The 25,225-nt window shown below is 45.2% G+C and overlaps 1 protein-coding gene and 1 long non-coding RNA gene across 2 annotated transcripts; one reads left to right on the top strand and one right to left on the bottom strand.

Moving 5' to 3' along the window:
* Positions 1 to 3,676: 3,676 nt before the first annotated feature.
* Positions 3,677 to 18,924, bottom strand: LOC128413714 (uncharacterized). Its single transcript, XR_008330410.1, has 2 exons — positions 18,836 to 18,924; positions 3,677 to 3,846 (listed from the first exon to the last, which is right to left on the bottom strand). It is a non-coding gene; the product is annotated as an uncharacterized LOC128413714 (long non-coding RNA).
* On the top strand, positions 8,993 to 25,209 carry DUSP29 (dual specificity phosphatase 29). The gene is made up of 5 exons (XM_053388083.1): positions 8,993 to 9,061; positions 13,338 to 13,454; positions 18,855 to 19,063; positions 22,212 to 22,432; positions 24,721 to 25,209. Exons 2-5 carry the CDS (start codon positions 13,419 to 13,421, stop codon positions 24,969 to 24,971), a joined length of 717 nt encoding a protein of 238 aa, XP_053244058.1. The 5' UTR covers positions 8,993 to 9,061; positions 13,338 to 13,418; the 3' UTR covers positions 24,972 to 25,209.
* The last annotated feature ends 16 nt before the right edge of the window (positions 25,210 to 25,225 follow it).

The raw sequence follows: 25,225 nt of genomic DNA, 5'->3' as shown, positions 1-25,225 counted from the left end.
TGCTCACAGTTGTACTCTGCGTCCATCAGGGAACTGTAGCACCACACACGAGCTGAGACCGGGAATAGCCAGTAGTGGTGGAGGCCCAGTGTTGTCACAGAGGATACATATGTGAAATGCCAGGGAACCCAGAAATCTAAACTGACAGATTAGGTCTTTCAGCAGGACTCAGGGACCACTCTGGACCCTCAGCCTTTCGCTGATGCCTCCTTGCCTCAAATTAAAGTGTTTAAGGAACCTCTTTTCAAAGGGTCACACGCAGTGATGAAAAAAAACTCACTACACTCCTGCCTTGTGTGAGCCAAAGCCCGCTAGAGATCTTTCCCTTGAAACCATAGGCTGTGTACCCACCATACTTTTGGGGCTCATCCCCATTTCCCCTTAGGTCGTGTGCCCAGCAGGCTCAGGAGTGTTAACAGATTTGCTCTTTGCTAGGCCCCCCAGCCTGGTTTGCAAAAGTCAGCCCAGGAATTCCTTGTCTGGCACAGTTGTGCAGCTTCTCCTTTCATGGATATCCCAATTAATCAAAATTCTACTGTTTATGAATTTCTGGAGGGTTTTTTGAGGGGGAGTCTCTTGCAAATGTTTAACAGTATTTTTCCTGCACTGATTTTAATGCCTCTATTGTTATGAACTGATGCATGTTGTGCACTCATCTCACTCTATAGGCCATGAGCCAGCGCTGTCCGCAGACACTTCCGGGTCACGTGGCCAGCGTGACGAAGCTGCATCTGGCGAGCCAGCGCAGCACACGGAACGCCGTTTACCTTCCCGCTGGTAAGCGGTCCCTATTTATCTACTTGCACCCGGAGGTGCTTTCGAACTGCTAGGTTGGCAGGCGCTGGGACCGAGCAGCGGGAGCGCACCCCGCCACGGGGATTAGAACCGCCGACCATGCGATCAGCAAGTCCTAGGCGCTGAGGTTTTACCCACAGCGCCACCCGCATCCCAGAAAATACATAATCAAAATAAAAACCACAAAATACATAATCAAAATAAAAACAAAAGCAACCTCCCCCCAACACATTTTAAAAGGGTATTGGATGTCAATCAGCCCAAGATCTAGTTAAAGATGAAGTTTTTGCCTGGCACCTAAAGGTGTATAATGAAGGCGCCAGACGAACTTCCCTGGGGAGAGCATTCCACAAACGGGGAGCAGTACTGAATTGGTGGTGCATGCCCTTCTGGCTTGCACTCTTTATAAAGACTTGAGGAATGAGATTATCACGCCAAGGGCTACATTGTATAGAAACCATCAATTTCAGGTGTGCAAAGATGTTATTAAATATTTGGGTATAATGATTTCATCAGCTATAGACCAAATTGTAAAATTAAATCTGAATCAAATCATATCAGATTTCTTTTGATATTGAAAGGTGGGGACCTCTAAACCTTTCCCTTTGGGGAAAGGTTAATGTCCTCAAAATGAATGTTGTTCCAAAGCTTTTATACATTCTTAGAGGATTACCAATACATATTCCCAAATTTTACTTCCAAAAAATAAATCAACTCTTTAGATCGTGCCTATGGGGCACAAAGCCACCAAAAACATCACTACATAAAATGCAACTTCCAGCTAAGGAAGGTGGCTTTGGTCTCCCAAATCTGGAACTATATTACCAGGCCTACCTGCTGAGTAAGACTAATGAGAGCTAGCAGGAATCCCAACTGGGCTACTCTTGAATAGTTTCTTTGAACCTCTTGAAGGGTGGACTAAACTCGGCTCCAATTTTATGAAATATCCTATTATCCTGGAGACTATTAAAGCACCTATAAAAATTTGGATGAATAAAAATAAAAATAATAAGGATGACCCCTATCCGCGTGAGAAATTAATAATATGGGCCAACCCAAAATTAAAAATTGGAAATCAAGTAATAATCTGGCAAAATTGGATGCAAAAGGGTATTTTGACACTGAATCAATTAATTGATGAAAATTACAAATTTGTGGAATATAAGACTTTGCAAGTAAAGTATGGATTAACCAATGAAACACAATGTCAACACATCCAATTGAAACATAAGGCAGTTTGGAAAGGCAGTTTGGCCCTGACGCTATAGCAGCATCGGAAACACCCCTGCTGCTACAAGATTTAATCTCTGCAACAAAAACAAAAAACTCTACACTTGCACTATATAAAACCCTACTCAACAGGAAGAAATATGATTTAGAATATGATAGAAAAAAATGGAATGAAGAGTTAGGGGTACAGATAACAAATGATATATGGGAGTCAAGTATAAAATCAACAGAGATAGCCTCTGTGGATCTAAGACTAAGACTTATTCAACAGAAAATAATATTCAGAGTCCACTGGACTATACCAGAAGAAAATAACAAGTGCGGACAACTGCTGGAGATGTGGGAGTAAAATGCAAACTTAGTACATATGGTGATTAACTGCCCAATGATAAGATCATTTTGGTGCGAGGTGAGGATAGTTATAGCAAGAGTAATAAAAATAAATTGTTATTTAGGGGAATTGAATTTAATTCTAAATTATATTCCGGAAATGTGGGAGATTACAAGGGGTAAAAAAAAATGGATGTACCGTGCCATATTAGAATCAAAAAAACTTGTTCTGATGAATTGGAAGAGCCGCAAAAATATTCCATTGAGCACATGGATTGATAATATGGACAGACTAGCTACATACTAACGAATTGCATGTCGACGCAAATTAAGAATGGATAAATATGAAGAAATCTGGAAGGAATATTTAAGCAATAAGGCGGACAGTGGTGGGAAGTAGGGGGAGGAGAGGTGGGGAAATATTGTTAAAAAGGTGCAGTCATAGGTATATCAGTACTCAAATCTGAATTGTCAAATTGTGTTAGTAGTGTTATTATGGTTTTTGTTGTATGTGTCTTTTGCGGTTGTTGTTTGTATTGAAAAAACGATTAAATAATTTTTTTTAAAAAAAAGGAAAGAGATTATCACCCCTCTTTTATTGTCCATTCTGGGTTGCCCAACCACTGCCACAGTGTCCTTTCTCTTGAAAGATGAGCAGGTGATAGCAAAGGTTGCAAGGTTTTTAGCTGGGGTAATTAGAATAAGATCCACTATTGGACTATTGATTCAAAACCCTAAAATGAATTTTATATACAGTGGACGTTCAGGTTGAGAACGTGATCCATGTGGGAAGCACGTTCGCAACCCGCAGCGCCCGCAACCTGCCTGCACACGCGGGTTGCGATTCAGTGCTTCTGCGCATGCGCAAAGCGTGATTTAGCACTTCTGCGCATGCGCAAGTGCCGAAACCAGGAAGTAACCCATTCCAGTGCTTCCTGGTTTGGCGCAGTGCACAACCCGAAATTACGCAACCTGAAGCATCTGTAACCCAAGGTATGACTGTAATTGACTTTTTATTTCTATTCTTTGTATGTTATATTGTTGTTTTATTGCTATGGCCGATGGCTGACACAAATAAAATTCATTCATTCATTCAATGGGGAGCCACTGCAGAAAAGGCCTGTTCTGGTGTTCCCACTCTCTGGCCCTCTTGTGGAGGAGGCACATGAAGGAGGGCCTCAGAAGATGATCTCAGGGTCCGGGTAGGTTCATATGGAAAGAGGCGGTCCCTGAGGTATTGTGGTCCTGAGCCGTTCTTGTAAACCGCTTAAGAGGTTTACAAGCAGTATAAAAATTAAAACAATAAAACAATAAAGACTACTGCCTTTCTTAGTATTTATGTTATTATAGATGGGTACTCAGTCATGTGCATCCTGACCTGGAGTCTGAAGAGGAACAATCAAGGCTCAGGTTTGGCACCTTGGGTAGCTAGGCCAGAATGCTTCAGTTGCTGGCGTCCAACTTCAGAAAGCGTAGATCTGAGAGCATTTCCTGACAAAGCAGTGGAAAATGGGAGACACATGGTATAACATAGTCGCTTGACCAGCTTGGCTTCTAAATTGTTCATATTTTCAAGGCAGCAGCAGGAGAGGTGGAGAGAGAAAGAGTCCACTGTAATAAACAGTATTGTCTCCGAAGCAGAATGCTTATCCCCAGGAGCCAAGACTGACTCGGAAACATTTGGTTTAATTCTAGAGAGGCAAAAGGAGCATGCATTGTTTTGACAGCAAGGGATAAACAAGAGTATCCATTTCAGTTTAATATTCCAGACACTCAAGAAGGTATCAGTAACAGAACAACAAAAAGCCACAATCTATTCATGCTCATACAATCCAACTGGTTTCCAAAAGCAAAATTTATACTGCAATTCTGAAAACGGGAACATTTCATCATTCACAGAAATAAAACCACAGGGCCACAGGTACCTAAAGAACATCCAGTCTGACTCTCAGATTAAGAGGCTGGTTCCTGAATATACTAAGTGGCAAAGAGTCAGGATGTTAGCTGAATTTTGCTTTGGTCACCCTGTTGGAATAACCAGCGCTCGACTTTAATATATATATTACAGAGAGCAGCAGCAGCTTTGAAAAAGTAGCAAAGTTCGTAAAAATATTTAAGCTAAATGTGGTTGCTACGTTAAGACAATGATTTAACAACAACACATAACAATTTCAAAACAAGGACAAACCCTTCTGTAATTGATGCCAATCATTAATAAAAATAGACCATACTTTATATTTTCTTTGTTTGAAGCATTTCTGCACTGCTCTTCAGTCTCCCAAATCTATTCTAATTCTTCCATTGCAAAATTTGCCTTTTCAGTGATTTTCCTACACCAGTTTTGCAACTTGCTAAACTACACCACTTGCTGGTTACTAAAATCTGGGCAACTCTTCAAAATGTTTTATCTTAATTCAAATTGTGGTTTACTTAATATGTCATTTAAATGTCATAACAAAGGACTGTCGATAGAGAGGGAAATACAGAGAATTTCATAAACACTCAACTTACGAACGCATTAAGGTGCCTTAAACCAACTGAGACTCTGTTGGTTCATTTAGCCCAGGGGTCAGCAAACTTTTTCAGCAGGGGGCCAGTTCACTGTCCCTGAGACCTTGTGGGGAGCGGGACTATATTTTGAAGAAAAAATGAACGAATTCCTATGTCCCACAAATAACCCAGAGATGCATTTTAAATAAAAGGACACATTCTATTCATGTAAAAACACACTGATTCCCAGACCATTCGCAGGCCGGATTTAGAAGGTAATTGGGCTGGATTCGGCCGCTGGGCCTTAGTTTGCCTATCCATGATTTAGCCTGTATTAGCTGCTCTATTTGCCAGGGCTTTCCAAATCTGGGTTTCTCTTTATGCAGAGCACGTCCTCTTCCACTGAGCTATAGACCCTCCTATGTTTTGGCAGTCATGTCGTTTGTGGACGACATCAGCTTTGTAATAGCCACCATTTTCTGCTTGCAGTATACTTACTGTAAAAAAGGTAATAAGTAAAGGACCCCTGGACAGTTAAGTCCAGTCAAAGGCGACTATGGGGTTGCAGCGCTCATCTCACTTTCAGGCTAAGGGAGTCAGTGTTTGCCCACAGACAGCTTTCCTGGTCATGTGGCCAGCAGGACTAAACCGCTTCTGGCGCTACGGGACACCATGACGGAAACCAGAGCGCACGGAAACGCTGTTTACCTTCTCGCCACAGCGGTACCTATTTATCTCCTTGTACTGGTGTGCTTTTGAACTGCTAGGTTGGCAGGAGCTGGGACACAGCAACAGGAGGTCACTCCGTTGTGGGAATTCGAACTGTTGACTTTCTGATCAACAAGTCCAAGAGGCTCAGTGGTTTACTGCATGCAGAGTTAAATGAATGCTGCTTTCAAATTTCAGGTTGCCTTGAAGTAATAATAGCTGACCAGAGTCTTGGGCTTAACAAAAGAAGACTAATAGCTGGGGCTGTTCTTGTGATGTGTATCTGCTGGGAGTCAGAGAGCAGTTCTGAACAGACACACACGGTTAATGCTGAATTTGGGCTTTGCCAGCATTTTTGGGGTGCTGGCTGCCTTGGATGTGGGAAACACTGGACTTTGGAGTGTTAAGCTGTCCCTCCACCTACGCTCAGCCTATATATTTGTACATAAATTCAAAAGCCTCCAGTGACCAGTAAAAAAAAAAAGGAACTCAGGTAAGCACTGAAACTTCTCACTGGTTGAGCCAGTTTACTTGACATTAGCCTTGGCGTATTCGGCACTGGCTTCTGAAGGAAGATCGGCTAGTAAACCAACCATAAGTTACCCAAGAACATCTAATCAAACTTTAAAATTCCACCCTGGACCTGGCTGTGCTTTTCAAAAAGCCACAGTTCAAAACCACATTCAGCAATGTTTATTTCCTGGATGGGAAAGAGGCTACAAGGATGGAGCAGAAAGGAGAGGAAAATGGTACATTTTTTGTGGGTGCGTTTGTTCAATCATAGGGACGCGGGTGGCGCTGTGGGTAAAACCTCAGCGCCTAGGGCTTGCCGATCGAAAGATCGGCAGTTCGAATCCCCACGGCGGGGTGCGCTCCCGCTGCTCGGTCCCAGCGCCTGCCAACCTAGCAGTTCGAAAACACCCCCGGGTGCAAGTAGATAAATAGGGACCGCTTACCAGCGGGAAGGTAAACGGCGTTCCGTGTGCTGCGCTGGCTCGCCAGATGCAGCTTTGTCACGCTGGCCACGTGACCCGGAAGTGTCTGCGGACAGCGCTGGCCCCCAGCCTCTTGAGTGAGATGGGCGCACAACCCCAGAGTCTGTCAAGACTGGCCCGTACGGGCAGGGGTACCTTTACCTTTACCTTGTTCAATCATATTTGATCTGAAATAAACAACTACCGTATTTTTCGCTCTATAACACGCACCCGACCATAACACGCACGTAGTTTTTAGAGGAGGAAAATCCATAGGTATGCCACCCATAGGCATTCCCTCCATAACACGCACAGACATTTCCCCTTACTTTCTAGGAGGAAAAAAGTGAGTGTTATGGTGCAAAAAATATGGTATCTGACTTTTAGAAGACATGTGAAGGCAACCCTGTTTAGGGAAGATTTTTATGTTTGATGTTTTATCCTGTTTTTAATATTCTGTTGGGAGCCGCCCAGAGTGGCTGGGGAAACCCAGTCAGATGGGTGGGGTATGTATGTATGCATGCATGTATGTATGTATGTATGTATGTATGTATGAATGATGATGATGATGATGATGATGATTACTGGGGTCAAAACACCAGGTCTAAATTCTAGAGTGGGGATTGCTAACCCTTTTAGGACCACGGACACATATTTTTTGAGTGCCACCCCTCTTTTGCTCCTCTCTTCCCTCTCCCAAATCAGAACACCCCCTCTCCGAAAGACAGAAAGAGGGGATGTACATAGGCACACACTTCAGTTTTCCAAAGAAGCTGAACAACAGATTCCTTGTCAAGGAGAGGCAGGGAAGGTAATTCCCCTGGAGAAGAGTGTGGAAGATCTCAGAGGTTTTCCAGACAGTAGGGGAAGGCCTCAAGAGCACCATCACACCCACAATCAATATATTGGGCAAGCCTTTGAACCTGTGTTCACTCCAGTTCCCTCCACCATTTAAAAAGGATCAAGCTCCATTGGCCCAGAGATGGAAAGAAGACAAAGTCCCTACCAGAGAAGCATGGCAGATTAAGCTGATGGATTATGCTGAAATGGCAAAAATGACCAGAAGAATCAGAAATCAGGAAAACCAAAATTTTAATAAGGAATGGGGAAATTTTATAATTTACCTTAAAAACCATTGTAAACACTTAAAATTGTCAGTAGGATTGGAATAACACTTGTAGTTTAATGGTGAATTTTGGATATACAGTGGTACCTCTGGATGGGAACAGGATCCATTCCAGAGCCCCATTCACATCCAGAAGCGAATGCAACCCACATCTGCGCATGCGCGGATTGCGATTCGCTGCTTCTGTGCATGCGTGTGGCATCATTTTGACCGTCTGCGCATGCACAAGTGGCAAAACCCAGAAGTAACGCACTCTGTTACTTCCAGGTCGCCGCAGCGCGCAACCCAAAAATACTTATCCCGAAGCTACTTCAACCCGTGGCATGACTGTAATGGAGATGTAAAAGATTTGGATTATCATAAAAGATGCAGGAGGAAATGATTAACAATAAGACCCACAAAGAGGAGGAGGGAAGACCAGGAGATTCTTTGGAATCTTGTTTTTATGTTGTATGTGTGACTGTAAAACTTTAATATGAAAAACCAAATAAATTAAGGTATAAAAAAATTAAAAAGAATCAAGCTCTGGGGTTGGGTAGGACCCCTGGCGAGAAACCCTGGATAACTGCTGCAGTCTAAGTAGACAATACTGGGCCAGCTGGTATAAGGACTCTTGGTAAAGGTAAAGGTCCAGTCGCGGACGACTCTGGGTTTGCACGCTCATCTCGCTCTATAGGCCAGTGTTTGTCCGCAGACAGTTTTTCCAGGCTATGTGGCCAGCATGACTAAGCTGCTTCTGGCGAACCAGAGCAGCTCGCGGAAATGCTGTTTACCTTCCCGCTGGAGCGGTACCTATTAATCTACTTTTTTTGGCGTGCTTTTGAACTGCTAGGTTGGCAGGAGCAGGGACTGAGCAACGGGAGCTCACCCCGTCGCGGGGATTCGAACCGCCGACCTTCTGATCAGCAAGCCCTAGGCTCTGTGGTTTAGACCACAGAGTCACCCGCGTCCCTATAAGGACTCTTATGACAGATAAATAATAAAGACTTATAGCGTTAGGAGGCACAGAGCAGCCCTGGCAGCTCCGACGAGTTACATACCATTGGTACTGTGAAAGGGATAGCTGGTATGGCCTCTGACCCGAGGCGAGCATAGGTCCAAATATGCCTTTTTGCACACGACTGGAGCCTGCACGACACGCACACGAGCCTCTCTGACTTGAACCCTGATCTGCTCCAGCAGCCTGGAGTTGCTGAACGGCCGAGGCCACCGGTTTCAGGTCACATTAGGGAGTCGTTTTAGTAGCAGATGTAAAGATTCTCCCCTTTGAGTGGGTATCACACAAGGTCAGTCAGCAAATCCTGCTCTAAAAATAGATGCCAGTTTCAAAGTTGGCAAAGATTTCCTTTGCCGTCCCTGTCACACTCCGAAGATCCACGCTACCTACAGCTCCTGGATAAAGTCACAGGTAAGGCAAGATGAGAGAATGCTGAACTCCCTTTTCGCCCTTTCCCTTAAAAAATTCTGGGAGAGGACAACCAGGCCAGGGGGGAAACTGAATGTTTAGCTGTCTTTTCAAAGGAGCTGTGGGCTTCTTCAAACCATTTCAGGGCAGAGGCACGAGCAACATTAGAGATTCATTCATTTGGGGATACAGTGAGGTCATTCAGCATTCCAAAATATTATACAATGAGCTGCATTTCCTTCTTTCCTATTGGACGAACCTTTTTATTGTTTATGCTAAACTGAGATCTGTTTTGGGAGATTTTTAAAATCTACTCTGGGGATCTTTTAGATGCTCTCCCCTCCCTTCTCCTCTGCTCTTTATTTTCGTTCAATTCCCCTTCCCTTCCATCGAATTCTGTTGCCCTGCTTCTACTATAGATGGCTTGTGTCTGTCATTCAGGAAATTTTAATGCCTTATGTCAGCCAACCCAGCTGAACTGGCTTCATGTTAACCACATGTGTTGGCAGTGAAGACCAAGTGCGAAAACGATTTTAAAAAAGAAATTGCTGGCCTGGAGAATATACGAGAGAGTAGAGAAGAGATGCAGACAGAGAGTAAAGGAATAGTGGCATAAAAGAGATTATACTCAAACTCGTTTTAAACTACAACTGCACGAGACACACACAGAAAAACCTCTTCACAATTTCCCCTTCCCCTAAAGAAACAACCACCAAAAACAATATCTGAGAAATTAGAATGATAAGGATTAAATTAACTTTTTTTTGTTTTGTTTTAAGAAAGTTAGAGGGGATTCTTTTCAAAGAAGCTATTGCCATTAAATCAACCGAAAATCAATTCGGCAGGATTCTTAGCAGCATATTTTCAGACATCGGTCTTCCATTCATTTTTAGTTGCTGTCGTTGTTTTAGTGGGAGATCTGAAGTAAAGTCATACCTGCGCCATGAAAACGACATTGTTTGCAAATATTGCATCTTTGATCAGATAAGCATATTGAAATCCAGGGCCTGCCTTCTCTCCTAATAAGTGACAGGTACATAGTGAGCCACGAGGCTCCTTCGGGTGGTTGCTAGGATTTGCAAAATATCATGTAACCAGAGTAGCACTTTAAGGTCTCCACAGCAGGAGTGCCATTTTGAGAGGGCAGTGGGGTTGTTGCACCTGCTCCTATTTCTCCTGCCATGCCTATGGTTCCGCTTTAATACAGAAATTGGGTAACTGATCTGGGTTGGCAAAATGTTGCTATAGTTATTATGAGCTAGAAACAAAAAGTAAATAAATACTCCGAAAATGCATTGCTTCAGCATTATCCATTTAAAAGATCCATATCCAAAAGATGACCCTTGGACCTTAGCTGAGAATCTTGCTCTCCCACACCACCCCATTCATCATGCCTTGCAAGTGTCCCAGAGAAAACAGAACAGGACACCCAGTTTTCTCATGCAAGAGAACAGTGGCCATTGGGGGTACTGTGAACTCATGTGATTTTGCAACAAAATCTCACCCCACAAAATGCGCTTTTTGGGGGGAGATGCAATTGCGCAACCCTGTGCATTGCTCCAAAATGCGCAAGCACGCACCCCCCCAAAAAAGCATGTCTTTTTGACTCCATCATCTCGCACAGATCACAGACGCACATCCCGGTTTGGGGACCCAAGAGGTTGCAGGGTATACATTCAAACACACAGTCTCTCTCCATAGCCTCCCGATATCTGATCTGCTGTGCTACGCATGGGCAGCCTGATCCACAGAATTCTTTTTGCACAGACAGATCCTATGGCAGTGCTCAGTCCTGCCTCAACAGAAGGGTCAGCAGCTAACATGCATTCTGATCTGTACTTGGGGCACAGAAGCAGACACAACAGACTCCTGTGTTGGCTCCAGCCATCTACCTTGCGCTAGTAGTGTAGGACTAGTGCAAAGAGCTAGACTTTGATGAGTCAATGCTGCTGAAGAAAAAGAGGTGTGAAGTTAGCTTTACAGGTACTTAGGGGAATCAAAGACTTGTAGAGTTGGAAAGGATCCCAAGTCCAGCCCCCTACGATGCAGGAATATGCAGCTGTCCCATACAGGGATTGAACCTGCAACTTTGGCATCATCACACTCTAACCAACAGAGCTATCCAAGCTGATTATCTTGTGGAGCAAGTTCAGAGTAAACCATCCCTCCTAGTGCTTTACACCAGCCTCCCCAAGCCTGGTGACTTCCAGTATTTGTTGGACTAGACCCCACCTTCTTCCTAACCATGGACCATGCTAGCTGGAGACTGGTGGTAACTGGAAACCTAACAACTCCTGGAAGATACCAGGCTGGAGTAGGTTGCTTCTACAAAATCCATCCTGCCAATGCATTTTGTAACAATAGCCATCTTTCTGCCTGGAAAGTCAAGGGTGCGATGAAACAGGAGGTTAGGCATAAGACAGCAGGTGGCATAAGATTCGGTCTGAACCCGACTAAACGTGGCCATTGTGGCATCGCTCTGGCTCCCTCAGAAGCCTGCTGTGACAACAACTCTGCAAGGCGCTTTAGGGACAAAATCGCTCGATGCCACAGCTAGAGCAAGTCCAGTGGTGGTGTTTAGAGCATGGTTTGTTCAATCTATACTGGATCAATTTAGATTATTGCAACCTGGGGATGGGGAGGGCAAGCTACTTGAAGTATAGCTGGCCACCTGGCTCCTTGACCCTTGTCCATTTTTGGCTTCTTAGAGCCAGCCATAGGGGGCTGACTGGATGGGTCCAGGAAGTGATTAAGGCTTCATTGGAGAAGGGGGAGATACAATCTGCCTTGATGGAGGTGGTTGAACAACTACCAAGAGTCAAATATCCCCTTTGGGGGGCAAAGTGGTGGTGGTTCAACTTCAGGCACGCTTGGAAGAAGCTGATGACTTGGATCCATTCCAGTCTGGCTTCACGCCTGGTCATGGCACTGAAAATGCACCCGTCACCTTGGTTGATTGCTTTGACCAGGAGAGAGATGGACAGCATGGCACAGTTTGTTCTCCTCCTTCTTTCAGCTGCTTTCGATATTGCTAACTACAATATCCTTCTAGACCGGCCCAAGGAGGTGGTGGTTGGGGGCACTGTGCTTCAGTGGTGGATGTGGGTGGCGCTGTGGTCTAAACCTCTGAGCCTCTTGGGGCTTGCCTATTGGAAGGTCGGCGGTTTGAATCCCCGCAACAGGGTGAGCTCCCGTTGATCTGTCCCAGCTCCTGCCAACCTAGCAGTTCAAAAGCACAGCAGTGCAAGTAGATAAACCGCTGCGGTGGGAAGGTAAATGGTGTTTCCGTGTGCTCTGGTTTCCATCACAGTGTTCCATTGCACCAGAAGTGGTTTAGTCATTCTGGCCACATAACCCAGAAAGCTGTCTGTGGACAAATGTCAGCTCCCTTGGCCTGAAAGTGAGATGAGCGCCGCAACCCCATGGTTGCCTTTGACTGGACTTAACCGTCCAGGGGTCCTTTACCTTTTACTTTGATTCAGTGGTTCTGTTCTTACCTCCTGGGATGTTTCCAGAATGTGGTCATGGGAGCCTGCTGTCCAGTGCCATGGGAGTTGCCCTGTGATGCCCCACAGAGTTCCATCTTGTCCCCTGTGCTATTTAACATCTAAATGAAGCCTCTGGGTGTTGTTATCAGGAGATTTGGAAGTGCCATCAATTTGCAGATAACACCTAGTTCTATCTCTCAATCTTCAGCTGAATCAGGAGAGGCAGTTGATAACAACAACAAGAACAACAACAATTTATTATTTATACCCCACCCATCTGGCTGGGTTTCCCCAGGCACTCTGGGCGGCTTCCAACAAAATATTAAAATACAGAAATGCATCAAACATTAAAAGCTTCCCTAAACAGATGTCTTCTAAAAGTCTGATAGTTGTTCTCTTTGACATCTGGTGGAAGGGCGTTCCACAGGGAGGGCGCCACTACTGAGAAGGCCCTCTGCCTGGTTCCCTGTAACTTGGCTTCTAGCAGTGAGGGAACTGCCAGAAGGCCCTCAGCGTCCGGGTAGAACGATGGGGGTGGAGACGCTCCTTCAGATATACTGGACTGAGGCCATTGAGGTGTTAGACCATTGCTTGGAGGTGATGGGCTGGGCATGGGCCAGTAAGCTGAATCCTGAAAGACCACCTTCATCCCTACAGACCCTCTCAGGTGCTGAAATCAGCAGAGCGGGCCTTCTTGTTTATTCCACTACGCTCAGAAGATTGTGGGGTGGTGGCCTGGGAGAGGGCATTTTCTGTGGCATCCCCTAAGTTGTGGCTCTCCGTCCCCACAGGGGTGCACCTGACATCTTCATTAGACAGCTTTCGGGGAATGTTGAAGACACACCTCTATTCCCAGGCCCTTGACCCTTGAGATGTGCATTTTTAGGACCCACCTTATTTCTGTGATTGTAAGTTGTTTTGAACTGTTTTTCATACTGTGTTTTAATTGTTCTAACCCACCCTGGTATCTTAGGGTGAAGGGCGGGTAATTAATACAACAGCAACTTCCTAGCAAACAGATCAGGATGAATGCCCAATTAACGGGCTGCCTGGAAGCAATGCATTTGTAAATAGGTTTATAGGAAGCATGATGACTTCTAAAAACAGACAGCAAATCCCCAGAAAATAGCACCCTCCCCAACAGAATACTCCCAGTTTCAACTATAGAAATAAACCCTCGGCTCTTACTCTCTCTAAAACTGCTGGGTTTTGTCTCCTGATGGGTCTCTCTCTAATAACTTGAGTAATTCTGGGCCATCAGGAGACCATCACTGGTCATTAGCTTGTATTGGGGCTCATCCACACTTCTGCTTGTACCATTGCTTTTCCCCAGACAAACCCGCTCTTTACTGCTGAATCAGAGCAAACATCAGCAGGGTTTTCTGCGGATTGATGTTTGCTTTGATTAAGCAGTAAAGAGCAGCTTTTCCCAGGGAAAGTGGCAGGGGAAATGCTAGAAAGTGCCTTGAAAGCACAGAACAAGTGGGAAACTGCTCAGACCCATGCTTTCTAGGCATGGGACAAGCAAAGTGTGGACGAGTCCTTGATGAAGCATCAACCATCGTCCTGGAAAACAAGGCTATCAATCCACAAATGATCAGACAGCACCTAGACCAATGCACTCCACATTTAATGCAAATTGGCTGGTGTGTGATCTGGGCTTTGTGCATTTGGATTATGATGGTGGAAAATGGTCAGGCTTCTTTTGCCCTGAGCCAGAGAAGGAAAGAGATCATCTTCCCATGCCCTCTGAAGACCACCAAGCACTGAAAGCAGACAGCAACAGGAAACAAGGGGTACCATAACTGTGCACCTGGTGAACAGCTAACCTTAGATCATGGCCCTCCAGTTGTTGTTTGACTCCAACTCCCATCAGTCCAAGCCAGCATAGTTAAAATCCAAGATGGAAGCTGTAGTCCTGCAACAGCTGGAGAGATGCACGTTCCCCATCCCTGCTCTAGATAGTCAAAGTTACACGGAAATCTGTTCTAATAGTTACCTTGCAAAGGCATTCAATATTCCCATGCAATTTCTGCAAACCAACCAGCCAGCCAATGGATAACCAAGTATCATGGAATTTGGTTTCCAAGGTATGAAAAACCTACCCCAGGAGACCACCAGCCAAACCATGAATTTATTTAACTTTAATTTGTCCATTAAATTTGTTTAACACATCATCCTTTATCACACCACTGTTTGACAGTTATTTTTGTGAACTCCTCAAAAGCAATGGCTTAGGTGCTGGCATCTCCCAAATATCAGTGAAGACTGAGACAGATTTTTTTGCATGTATTCAGTTTCCGCATCTTCCTTTAGTATTTCTTTCATACCTTATTCTTCAAAAAGTCCCACTCTCTCATTTGCTGCTGTGGCATTCGTACGGAGCCCCCGGTCGTCTCACGGACTATTGACCCGTACACCACTAATCCGCTGCCACCAACCAGGTCCTCCCCAGTAAATCACTTAGTCTCAGTCAGGTTCTCAAGTTAACAAAGAAGAGTGTAGTTTACTGCAGACACAAACAAACTTTAACTGCATTCCAAACATTGTTACTCTTTACCTTCTTAGTCTTATTTTATCCTGTCTCTATCTCTTCTACCTCCCCTCACACAAGAACCCACTGCACTGTCTCTCTATTTCCAACTGCCTGCCAACTGCATTTCCAACCAACCAACTCACTAAAACCAACCAACTAACCACACCCAAACCTCGGGCTAAGCCCTTTTATAAACAGGTAGGCTCCGCCTCCGGCTTTCCTATTGGTCTGCATTTTAACCCTTTCTCTCTCCCCTGTACAGACATTTTCAAACGAATGGGCAAACGCCACAGCTGGTTTCCTGTCTTTTTAATGTACAGTGGTACCTCTGGTTACATACTTAAATCATTCCAGAGGTCCGTTCTTAACCTGAAACTGTTCTTAACCTGAAGCACCACTTTAACTAATGGGGCCTTCTGCTGCTGCCGTGCCACCGCCACGCGATTTCTATTCTCATCCTGAAGCAAAGTTCTTAACCCGAGGTACTATTTCTGGGTTAGCGGAGTCTGTAACCTGAAGCGTATGTAATCCGAGGTACCACTGTATTTAAATATATGCTTTGCCAGAGTCGCCTTGAACACTATGCTAAATATAGCATCTGTGACTTAGCTCTCTTCCCCCCCCCAAATAATATTTATTATTTTCAGTAGATAAACATAATAAAAAAGAAGAGATTAACAATAATAAAGACAAACAAAAAATAGGAGAAAAAGAGAAAAGAGAAAAAAGATACATACAACATATTACCACTTAATTAATTAAAATTAAGTATCATCCATCTTCATAAACATAGTATTTGACTTAGCTCTCTTTTGACTAGATCCAGATTTGATTCCAGATCTGAAAAAATTCCTCTTCTGAAATTAACTGAGTGTATGAAATTTTCTGAACAATTTCCCATCCACATACCTTTTAAATCTGGGAGCATTCAAGTTATTGCTCCCAAGTGATTTGAGGTCTTTCACGAGATCCTAGGTATTGCTCACACAAATGTGTCTCTTGACCACAAACTAAATTTGCATTTATGCAATCAGTTTGATGAGCGTGGAAGTCATTCTCATAAGATCTCCTTTAGCTGCTTCTCTGATTTTTTAAAACGTCTGTAAATCACCATCAGAACTTGGTTTAGGGGAGTATTACTATTTTCCTGTTTCGGCCTGATTCTTCTACACATAATGATTCTACAGCTAAATCTGTTTCTTGTACAAGTTCTGATTTATGGCCCTCTGTGCCTTCTTTGACATATATATCAATGCAACTCCCAACCCAATACAACTTTACTCTGCCCTTTTCATAGATTTTAAATCTAGAGATAAGCATCTTTTTGTTCTGCTAGTGTTCTCTGATAAGCCCAGAGAAGCCTTATTTTTTCCTGTAAGCAAATGTCAGACACTTTGCTTCCCCCAACTTGGCTCAATCTTCTAGCATTAGCATAGAAACACATACATCGTGTGATCCTTCTTGAAATGTTTTCATTGTGCGTCATTTTCCCAGTGACACTGCAGCCTATTTTATTGTCTGCCATTAGTTTCCATGTGCTCACTGTCAACTTTTATCCTCTCTTCATTGATTTATTGCCTGTCTGTAAATATACCACTTTCCTGCCAAGGCACTCAAAGCAATTAGGGCCCTAATGGCAGCTCAGAATGTTTTAGATCATCTTCCCCCAGCGGATGAGTCATCTTGAACGGGATGCCACTCGGCTTTTCTCTGGAAGTCAGCTGAAAAGCTGCTCCATAATTGTAATACGATTATAATTATCATATTATCATCACACCAAAAATCTGGTTCCATTACAGGAGTCAAAGGCACAACATTACCAGGAAGTTGCCCTATTCCATCCCCGCCGAAATTAATGGAAGCTCAACAAGACAGTGAGAGGAGAGACGATGGACAAGCCTGGCTTTCACCAGCCAACAGGCTTTCTTACTTGTTGTTGTTTAGTCGTGTCTGACTCTTCGTGACCCCATGGACCAGAGCACGCCAGGCACTCCTGTCTTCTACTGCCTCCCGCAGTTTGGTCAAACTCATGTTGGTAGCTTCAAGAACACTATCCAACCATCTCGTCCTCTGTCGTCCCCTTCTCCTTGTGCCCTCCATCTTTCCCAACATCAGGGTCTTTTCCAGGGAGTCTTCTCTTCTCATGAGGTGGCCAAAGTATTGGAGCTTCAGCTTCAGGATCTGTCCTTCCAGTGAGCACTCAGGGCTGATTTCCTTAAGAATGGATAGGTTTGATCTTCTTGCAGTCCATGGGACTCTCAAGAGTCTCCTCCAGCACCATAATTCAAAAGCATCAATTCTTACAAAGCCCTTAAAATCCAGCCATTGCTTCTAAATTGGAGTTTTGAAACCTCAACACAACACTCACAGCCCCTGCCTGCCTGAGGGGAAACCCTATTTGTTCAGTCCTACCTATTGGCAGACACAGCCAAAATTCCATGTTTGTAGATGCGCATTATTGTGAGGGGAGAAGGTTCGCCATACAAGTCCAGCCATCGAGAGCTTGTCTGACATTGTTTGGGTCCATAAAGAAAGGTAAGCAGGCGTCTTAGCTTTACCTCATCATCAGCCTTCCTGTAGGCCATATTATTTTGTTTGCTGTGGAAATGACCAGTTTAACTGCCTCACAATGAGCATTCTAAGCCATAAGCCATCCACCGGTTAGGCTCTCTTGGAGGAAGCCATGTTTTACATATGGAGATTGACTAACTTCTGGCCCAGGAGGTTACTTCAGAAAGGGGAAACAGGTACAATCCTAGACAGCTCTTGGAATGAGCACTTTCCCCCACCCCAATTAAAATGTCACCCTAGACAGGGGCGAGTGCAAATAATGAGGCTGGGATCAGATTTCTTTTTAAGCACTTTGTGAAGTTTGGCAAATACAACCCCCAATTACTCCACGGTATGTGTTGTGCTGGTTTTTTTTAAAAAAAGGTTTCGAATAGAGCCAGGTACCTCAAACCTTCAGAAACACAAAAAGGATTTGGATGTTAGGTCCTCAGTATTTGACTAACCTTTCTCACAATACCACTGCTTCGGCTTTTTCATTCCAGAAACGAGAGGTTGAGTTGGCCAATATTTTAAATTTTTCATTATAAGCTCCTCCAGAGTCAAAGCAGAAACATATGTTTTGCCTGAGGGCAGAGTGAAGCTGAGATGCCTCTCATCCATAATCTCCAGTTTAAATTACCCCCTCTGTGCTGCAAAAAAAGAAAAAAGTGCCACCCAGAGAGGCGCTTTTCATCAGTCAAAAATTGTCATATAAATAGCCTTATTCCCCCCCTTTAAAAAAACAGTCCTAATAGGGCTGTTGTAAGGTACAACAGGTGGGACGTGGGTGGCGCTGTGGGTTAAACCACAGAGCCTATGACTTGCCGATCAGAAGGTCGGCAGTTCGAATCCCCGCGACGGGGTGAGCTCCCGTTGCTCAGTCCCTGCTCCTGCCAACCTAGCAGTTCGAAAGAACGTCAAAGTGCAGGTAGATAAATAGGTACCACTCCGGCGGGAAGGTAAACGGTGTTTCCGTGCGCTGCTCTGGTTCGCCAGAAGCGGCTTAGTCATGCTGGCCACATAACCCGGAAGCTGTACGCCGGCTCCCTCGGCCAATAAAGCGAGATGAACGCCACAACCCATATTCGGTCACGACTGGACCTAATGGTCAGGGGTCCCTTTACCTTTACCTAAGGAACAACAATGCCAATATAATCTCTAGGGAGAACTGTGTTCACTTGGGTCTCTTAACAGCAACCTCACCTTCTGCTTGGTGTTGCAGGTTTTTGGATTTTGTTTCCACCGTCATCCATCAAGCTCTTCGATGGCCCTGAAATCTGGGAAGATCAGTGCTTACGCAGCCGTCAAAGTAGACCCCAATGGGGACTACTGCACCCCTGGAGCGTTTGACCTGGAGAGGCTCTTCTGGAAAGGCAGCCCAAAGTACACCCATGTCAACGAAGTCTGGCCCAACCTCTACATAGGAGATGAGTAAGTTATGCCAAGACACATGGCCTCCAGCAGTCATGGAGAGCATTATGCCTGTAATGACTGGATCACAGTGGAAATGTGGCTCTGACATCATCCTCTCTGGGCTATGCTGTGCAAATGCAAGTTTAGATTCTGTGTAGGATAATTGAAAGGTATTTCTGGGGCAGGAGGTAAATAAAGGGGTTTAGAGGTTTGGTAGGTGGCCTTAAAATGACCCATCAGAGAATTTAATAATAATTATTATTATTATTATTATTATTATTATTATTATTATTATTATTATTATTTTATTTATTCTCCACCCTTCCCGGTTCAAAAGCCGGGCTCAGGGTATCTAACAACAAATTTAAAACACTTTAAAACACTTAATTATAAAAGCAGCATAAAACACCGTATAAAAACATAACTAACAATAAAATTCAAAAATCAATGAGATAATCCCCAGGGCTAGCTGGCTGAAATTGGTCCTACTTGGGCCAGCGAGGAGGCCAGGGGAGAATTAGCTGTGGGGTCTCAGAGCAGGTGATCTTCATAAAAGGGGAGGGGGAGGGAAGAGAAGGGAAATAAAAGATCAGGCTGAATTCAAATTAAAGGCCAGGCGGAATAGCTCTGTCTTACAGGCCCGACAGAAGGAGGTTAAATCCTGAAGGGCCCTAGTCTCATGGGACAGAGCATTCCACCAGGTCGGAGCCGTCACTGAAAAGGCCCTGGCCCTGGTGGAGGATAGTCTGACTCCCTTAGGGCCTGGGACCTCTAAACTATGGTTATTCATGGACCTTAAGGTCCTCTGCGGGGCATACCAGGAGAGGTGGTCCCGTAAATACGAGGGCCCTAATTTGTCCCTTCTTCACAATTCTAACCACTCCCTGCCTGTTTTATGTCAGCATTTGCTTGAAATTTGTACACATACTGATTCCCTGAAGAGCTGTGTATGGAGAAAATCAGTTTGGGCGAGAGATGATTTTGAGTGAGAGCGCATTGGTGGGAAAGACACCCCTGAGTCTTCCCTCCCCACACCCGCAATGCTGTCTCTCTGCTCCAAATCAAAGCCTCCCCAAAGCTGCTTTACATTAAAAGGAGAAGAATAAACCCACCAAAAACTTGCATGCATTTTGGTGCAACATCTAATTTGCCCTTCATTCCTAGAACGCTGTTGTAGACACTGCCCAGAAGGAATGAAACTTTTACAAGCGCTTTCAGACATGTAATAAACAAAGCTTCGGGTTTCATGGGATGCTACCCTTCCCAAAGTCTTTTACTGGGGAGCTGCAAGAATGTAATGCCAGGAATTGGACACTTTTGTGAAAAAGCAGATATTTAAAAATAGGTGGTGCAGGCTCCTTCTTTTCGGAACCAATACTCATATTGAACTTGTACAGAAATGTTTAAAAACTGCTTTATATTTAAAAGTGGGTGTCCTATCATGCAAAACTTTTTTTAAAATGTATTTTTAAAAGAACACATGGATTTCACTATGTGGCACCTTAATTAAAGGCCAGAGCCAGAAAGCATCAATTCAGACACAATATATGTATCAAACTTCTTTTTGGGGGGTGGGGTGGGGCGGAGATAGTTCTATTAGGGACCCCTAACAACAAGGAAGTCCAAAAATGGGATTACCAGGAGGCTATTGTGGCTGTTACCTAATCTAGTGGTTTTCATGGGAAAGTACTTTTGCAGCTACAGTTGATACAAAAAGGACTTCTCTCCCTGGCACTGCCTTTGAACAGCAAGAGTGTGCAAAAAGAAAGTCTGCTATTGCAGACCCTCCAAGTGTCCCTCTTTTCCAGGGACAGTCCTGGACTTACAGAAGCCATCCCAATTTCTGATTTGAACCCAGAATATCTCATTTTTCCTTAATTTTAAGTACCTGCAGGATTTGGGTCCTAGCAGGCAATCACCTTCCTGTGCCCTTATTAATCTGTTTCAGTTAAATAAATGTTTGCCCACCTGCCTAACTCATTGTGATGCTTTGTCAGCTGGGGCTGGGGCACTTTGCGTACTGAAAAGCGTAAGCCATCCCATCCAATACAAAAAGGATGTACACGTTACATTCAATGTGTGTGCCATCCGGGTACCTGCCTACGCCATAGCTGAGCTGTGAAAAGCATCGAGTGGGCACTCTTTCACACAAACAGTTGTAGAAATAGATCATGCTTGCGCTCAGCGTACCATTGAGGTGGGGAAGAGAGGAAAGTGATGAATCATAGAATCAAGAGAGCTCTGGTGTTGTTCCAGCAACAGCCGCCCTTCGGCTCAGCCTTAGAAAGGAGCAGAAGAAGAAGAGTTTGGATTTGATATCCCGCTTTATCACTACCCGAAGGAGTCTCAAAGCGGCTAACATTCTCCTTTCCCTTCCTCCCCCACAACAAACACTCTGTGAGGCAAGTGGGGCTGAGAGACTTCAGAGAAGTATGACTAGCCCAAAGTCACCCAGCAGCTGCATGTGGAGGAGCGGAGACGCGAACCCAGTTCCCCAGATTACAAAACTACCACTCTTAACCACCACACCACACTGGCTCTCTGGCAGCACAGAATAATAGAATCAAAGAGCTGTAGAGTTCACGAAGCTACCAGCATGAGTTTGACCAAACTGCGGGAGGCAGTGGAAGACAAGAGTGCCTGGCGTGCTCTGATCCATGGGGTCACGAAGAGTTGGACACGACTAAATGATAACCAAAGAGTTGGAAGGCACCACGAGGGTCATTTAGTGCAACCCTCTGCAATGCTTGGAATCTTTTGCCCAATGTTGATCTAAAAGCCATGAAGGAGCGTCTCCACCCCCATCGTTCAGCCTGGACACTGAGGTCCAGCTCCGAGGGCCTTCTGGCGGTTCCCTCACTGTGAGAAGTGAGGTCATAGGGAACCAGGCAGAGGGCCTTCTCAGTAGTGGCACCCACTCACTATCTGACTTTTAGTAAACATCTGAGGGCAACTCTGCTTTGAGAGGTTTTTCATGTTTGATGTTTTATTGAGTTTTTAATATTCTGTTGGGAGCTGCCCAGAGTGGCTGGGGAAACCCAGCCAGATGGGCAGGGTATAAATAAATTATATTATTATTATACTTTGAGATTCTCATGCCATGCCAGCTGAACTATGCCGTAACCGCAGTGCCTTTGCCTAACAGCCTCTGATTGCTTTGACCCAGGAAAACAGCCCTTGATCGCTACAGCCTTGAGAAAGCAGGCTTCACCCACATCCTCAATGCAGCCCATGGCCGGTGGAACGTCGATACGGGACCAGAATACTACAGGGACATGGACATCGAGTACCACGGGGTGGAGGCAGATGATCTGCCCACCTTCAATCTTAGCCAGTTCTTTTACTCTGCTGCTGAATTCATTGATAGAGCACTCCGGAATGAAACAAGTAAGGAAAATGGGCTTCCGTCCGGGCGTTATCTGCAACGGCCTAACTGGCATGGTGTGTGAGCCTGCCGAACCCAGGACCATGACCAGGCATGGGGGTTTTCTCTAACCCTGTGATCTTGTGTCCGTATGGGTGGGAGGAGGTAATCTCTTGCAGCTACTACAGATGCTGCATCCCTCTCTGCCCCTACTTAAATAACACCTATTCAGCACCGCTCCTTCCCATGTGTGGCTATGCTGCTTTATTTTAAAAAATGGACACATAAACTAGAACAAGCAATCAAAGAACCTCCGAGTATATGCAGAAGACAGAGCATAAACAGCCTGCTCCCAAACACTGCAGGCAACAAATCTCCCACTTTGAGCACCTCTTGTTTAAAAGCTAACCATTTGAGCCAGCTGCCTTAATGCAGGACCTGAAAATAGCATAAGCTCATGGCAAGCGCTCCAAACCCGCCAGAACGCTTTCCCCACTCCCTTTCATGGGCAGTGGTGGAAGCGACGGTGGTCAAGGGACAGAACTGTTTCACCTACTGGAGCTCCGCCCCACATGTAGACATGGCAAACTGGATACACGCATTTGTCACATGTTACAGTGTGCCCCCTTAAGAGATTCTAGTTCGCTCAAAAATGAATGGAGTCTGGGACAGAGTCTCCATAAGACTAGATCCACTTTGAAACCTTGCAAGCACCAGTTGCTCACTAGGTGCTGTCTGTGGTGCTGCAACAGCCAGCCTTTCTCTGAGGGCTCCTCCACAGGACCAGAATAAGACAAGAGTACTTTGAAATCCTTGGGGCGTGGGTGGCGCTGTGGGTTAAACCACAGAGCCTAGGACTTGCCGATCAGAAGGTCGGCGGTTTGAATCCCCGCGACGGGGTGAGCTCCCGTTGCTTGGTCCCTGCTCCTGCCCTCCCAGCAGTTCGAAAGCAGGTCAAAGTGCAAGTAAATAGGTACCACTCTGGTGGGAAGCTAAACAGCGTTTCCGTGCGCTGCTCAGGTTTGCCAGAAGCGGCTTAGTCATGCTGGCCACATGACCCGGAAGCTGTACGCAGTCTCCCTCGGCCAGTAAAGCAAGATGAGCGCTGCAACCCCAGAGTCGGTCACGATTGGACCTAATGGCCAAGGGTCCCTTTACCTTTACTTTGAAATCCATGTACCTGAGCTGCTCATCTAGGACAGTCCTTGACTTTGGATGGGCTTTTCAAAATCAATCATCCCTACCACACATTCACGATCCGGGGTGTGTGTTCCTCCTTTAGTTGCAGTGCTTAAGACCCTGGCAGAGTGCTTAAAGGGTTAAGACTGGGGGTAAGGACTGGAGACCAGATCCTCTCTAGCCAAACTGCAAAATAAAGAGAACAGTGCCATACCAGAATAATTCATATCATAAATCATAAGCCAATCTAAATACGAGAAATAACTTGGTTATTTCTGACCCAATCCAAATCGTTCTTCCCTTCCACCCACCTCAATTTCCCAACCCCCCTCTCCTTGTTAAACCAGGGGCTGTTAACCCCCATGTCCCAGACCAAGCAAAGGCCTGATCTGGCTTTTTTCTCTCTCCCTCCTCCAAGAACCCAATTTTGGGAAGTGGCAGTAAAAAGGGGGGGGGGGAATTAAGTAGGTGCGTTGCTGAGTTGGGTGGCCCAAACAGCCTGATGAGGACGCAAACTGCCCCTCCTCAGTCATCATTTGGTAAGTGGGGAAGGGGGTGATAACTTTATCCTCTGCCGATTTGCATGGATCACCTGGGGGCCCTTGTGCATGTGTGTTGTGCCTGCACACAAGACTGTGGGGCATCCACACCCACCACTCACATATGACCGTGTGTAAATATAAAAGTAAAGGTAAAGGACCCCTGGACGGTTAAGCCCAGTCAAAGGTGACTATGGGGTTGCAGTGCTCATCTTGCTTTCAGGCCAAGGGAGCCGGCGTTTGTCCACAAGACAGCTTTCCAAGTCATGTGGCCAGCATGACTAAACCACTTCTGGCACAATGGAACACCAGAGCGCACGGAAATGCCGTTTACCTTCCCGCCACAACAGTACCTATTTATCTACTTGCACAGGTGTGCTTTCAAACTGCTAGGTTGGCAGGAGCTGGGACAAAGCAACTGGAGCTCACTCTGTTGCGCGGATTCGAACCGCCGACCATCCGATCAGCAAGCCCATGAGGCTCAGTGGTTTAGACCACCCGCTCCCCTGGATTTGCCCAACACCAATGGCAAATGGAGAAGTGCCAGCGGCAAAGAATCTGAATGGTTTCTCTCTTTTTCTTCACTTCCACAGGCAAGATTTTGGTCCACTGTGCCATGGGTCGGAGCCGCTCAGCTGCCTTGGTCTTGGCGTATCTGATGATTTACAAGAACATGACTGTGGTTGACGCCATTGATCAAGTGCTCAAGCACCGGTGCATTCTCCCAAACCGTGGCTTCCTGAAACAGCTCAGAGAACTGGACATAAAGCTGGCCCTGGAGAGGAGCAAAGCCACAAACGGGATGGAGTGTAACCAAGAGACCAGCACAGAGACGGAGATCTAACATTCCCTATTTTCTAGAAAATAATTGGTTTTAAAAAGAAATGGGAAACTTGAAAACAATTAGGCAAAGGGAGTCATTTGTTACCAAGTAAAGCTGGGGGAGTAGGGGCGGGGAAGAGACTCAGTAGCACTTCAAATGCCTTAAGCGTATTTTCAGCTTGAAAATGCACTAACATGGTAGGACGTCTTCAAAGAAACTTGAATAGGGAACTTGAAATATACAGAGAAGGCTTCCTTCATGCTGTTTTTCAGAGC

This window comes from Podarcis raffonei, chromosome 5, assembly GCF_027172205.1.
Source record: "Podarcis raffonei isolate rPodRaf1 chromosome 5, rPodRaf1.pri, whole genome shotgun sequence".
In the NCBI taxonomy this organism is placed as follows: Eukaryota; Metazoa; Chordata; class Lepidosauria; order Squamata; family Lacertidae; genus Podarcis; species Podarcis raffonei.
Note: the sequence above shows the minus strand (reverse complement) of the source record. Positions and strands in the feature narration are given on the sequence as shown.

Bases quoted from the DNA above. Each gene is read 5' to 3' on its own strand.
- DUSP29 (XM_053388083.1), top strand. From the start codon at position 13,419: ATGTGCATTTTTAGGACCCACCTTATTTCTGTGATT. The intron at 13,455-18,854 runs GTAAGTTGTTTT...TTGGTGTTGCAG, and splicing joins CCCACCTTATTTCTGTGATT to GTTTTTGGATTTTGTTTCCA. The intron at 19,064-22,211 runs GTAAGTTATGCC...GCTTTGACCCAG, and splicing joins AACCTCTACATAGGAGATGA to GAAAACAGCCCTTGATCGCT.